General features: G+C 26.7%; 1 protein-coding gene across 1 annotated transcript in view; it reads left to right on the top strand.

Moving 5' to 3' along the window:
* Positions 1-1469, top strand: part of LOC107604866 (U4/U6 small nuclear ribonucleoprotein Prp31 homolog) — a 5701-nt gene extending 4232 nt beyond the window's left edge. The window contains exon 8 of the mRNA XM_016306571.2: positions 1066-1469. Within this exon, the coding sequence (XP_016162057.1) occupies positions 1066-1173 (108 nt within the window). The 3' untranslated portion in view covers positions 1174-1469. The remainder of the gene's footprint in view (positions 1-1065) is intronic.

Raw genomic sequence — 3024 nt, forward strand, 5'->3', positions numbered from 1 at the left:
ATTGTCTTTAAAAAAAATTCTAATTGACAATTTAGTCATCATTCATCAATTAGAAAAAATAGACATTTTATAAAATTAATTGTTAACTTAAAAAAAATAAATTGATTAACTAAATTGTACACTTAATAAAAATATAATACATTAATTGAAAATCTTTTATTCTTTAGTAATAAATATAATTTTTAATTTTAATGATAAAAAAGATCAATCAAACATATTTCATTATTTTTCTATTTGGAAATAAAATTCATTTTAGCCAACCAATTTCATTTTCAAAAATCTAAGAATCTGAAAATGAAAACGATTTTCAGAAAATGAAAATAGCAAATAAAAATAGAAAATATTTCACAAACCAATCAGCTTCTTATTTTCCTTTAGAATACTTAGCATCACTTATCACTGTTCCTGTTGATTTTATCCCCTTTTTTTTCATAACTAGCTGCAACATTGTAAATTGCATGAAATGGATACGGAAAGTTATATCCAGCAGAATAGGGCCTACTTAGTAGTTAGTAGTAGTAATTCAGTTTGCCTGTCAACAAGTATTCTCTTGGTATTGCTACAGTTGTTACTCTTTAGGTTATTCTTAATACCTAATATATTGGTTTTGAATAGATTTTGTGGTAGTTTGGTCAATGAACTTTAGCAAAAGTGTCAGGACTGTTGTCCTTTTGAGTTTCATTTATGGTTGCCTAGCTTTTTTTTTAAGAAATATCCTGAAAGATTGAGTAATGAGGCCATTATGTGATTTTGCTTTGCCTTCATTATTAGCATATTCTATTATCATGCATGTATTTGATGTTGGTTGAAGTGAAGGATTCTTAGACACATGCAAATAAATAACACACCTAATCTCTGTAAAATTGAGTCTGAAAGTACTGCACTCTTGTTTAGGCCTCCTGCTTGAAAGAAATACCTTTTTCTAATATAATATATTTACATATATCTGGCCACTATTTAGCTTATGGATGATGGATTATTTGATCTTAAACAGCTTCTTAATCCAAATAACTCGAATATAGTTCAATAATCTTTCTTTAAATTCATGTTCAATATTATTTGCAGGGGATTGAGCTGACAAATCCACAGGCTCACGCACACCACCTTGGTAGTGGAACTCAAAGCACTTACTTCTCTGAAACCGGAACCTTCTCGAAGATCAAGAGGACTTGAAACCCTGCACCAGTACAAACTCTTGCTGTGTCTCTAAATTGTTGCTGCTACACATAACTAGGAGCTTATTGATCCTGATGGATGTTAACTAGTTAGTTTCATGTCCAAGCCCAGTTGGGAGAGTTACCATGAATATGAGATGGAATTTGGCTAAATATGGGAAATTTGAATTTTTCTCCCATGCCTAAGGATGTTGCTTCAGTTTTGGGTTTGGAAGGTCATCACTAGAGTAGCATTAGGTCTCTGAAGTACATCATCGAAGCGTTTTAGTTAAAAGGTTTAGAATGCTGATAAAATTATTTATGAAAAAACAAAATTAATATTGTATCCATAAAAAATGGTTTGATTGACAAAAATATTAAAATATTAAATTTTTGTTGACTTCATTAAAATTTAACGTTGAGTTTTCAAATACATTTTTTATATCATCTATCAAGTAGCAGTGTAGCATATTTATCTCTATTTCTCTGAGATTCACGCTATTAATCGAATTTTCTTTAATCGAATTTTTGTGTTGTGTGCTTCATTAATTTCTCAATTAACGCTATTCCCGCATGAATATGATCAAATCTAGGGTTTTAGCTCTAATTTGTATTTTTCGTTGCTATTCTTATTTGTTTCTTTGTGGTTTATTATGTGTTTGTCAATTCGAAGTGAAGCTGCTAAAAAATTATATAAACATATGAATCTAAGAGTTTAATTTTAATACATTCATAATATAAATTTTTTACTAAGTTCTCTAGTTATATTTCATTTATGGAGACGTAAAATGTAGTTCTTTTTTGTGATATGATGTTATATAATTAGATGTATGTATAAAATTATTTTATGCTACTTGTATATCAAAATTAAATTCATGAATCTAATTATATGTCAATATAAAATTATTTACTCTTTATCAAAATTAAACTATTTTTAAGAGTTTAATTTTGATGTACTAACAGTATAAAATATTTTACACAGTAGTGTAATTATAAGCGTTATCTTAGATGATCATTCACGCGATTAATATAAAAGTAGTTATTTTTACTAACATAACGTTATGTGATTAGATACATATATAAAATAATTTTACATTGATAATGTATTAAAATTAAATTTATTTTTTAATTCTAAAAAAAACTGAAGAACCAAAACAAGGTGGTTTTATGTCCTTAGGTAATATAAAGAAAATGGTTAAAATGAAAAAGCTGAAAATTTGGAACTCTACTAGAATTGGACTAATTTTGTAGTAATGGATATGGAAGAAGATGGTCTACAATACAGTATAAGCCCATAATTAGGCCAATGCTACGGTGAGGAAAGTGATTTTTTTTCCTCACCTACTAAAATATGTTGGAGGAAGAAAAAAAGAAACACGTGAAATGTTGGTTCGTCATTGTCCGGCAAATGCTGTGGCAAAGTGATATGAAATGTGGGTCAGATTTAAGTTATAGAAGCTAATTTTTTTCTTTCTTTGTGAATGTGTGGGGCAAAAAAAATTAATGATAAGAATTATTATAAAAACACTATGAATAATAATAATAATAATAATAATAATAATTTCAAACGTTCTCTCATCGTTTTTCTAAATTTTTTTCAAATAAGCTTTTGACACGGCTAAATTATTCTCATTAGGTATATTTCATTCTTTATATATATTTTTTATATTATTCAGTTAGTGTGAGTAGTAAAAAATATTATATTTTTATTGTTGATTATTCAATTTCTTATGTTAAATATAATTAAAAGTCTATATGTTTAATTTTAAATATTTTATTGTTATTGTTAACTTGAATTGTTGAGTTATATAAATAATTATTGTGGTTGGTTAATAAAATTAAATTTTTTATGTTTTTTTTAAAGACAATG

Source organism: Arachis ipaensis, chromosome B06 (assembly GCF_000816755.2).
Source record: "Arachis ipaensis cultivar K30076 chromosome B06, Araip1.1, whole genome shotgun sequence".
Classification (NCBI taxonomy): domain Eukaryota; kingdom Viridiplantae; phylum Streptophyta; class Magnoliopsida; order Fabales; family Fabaceae; genus Arachis; species Arachis ipaensis.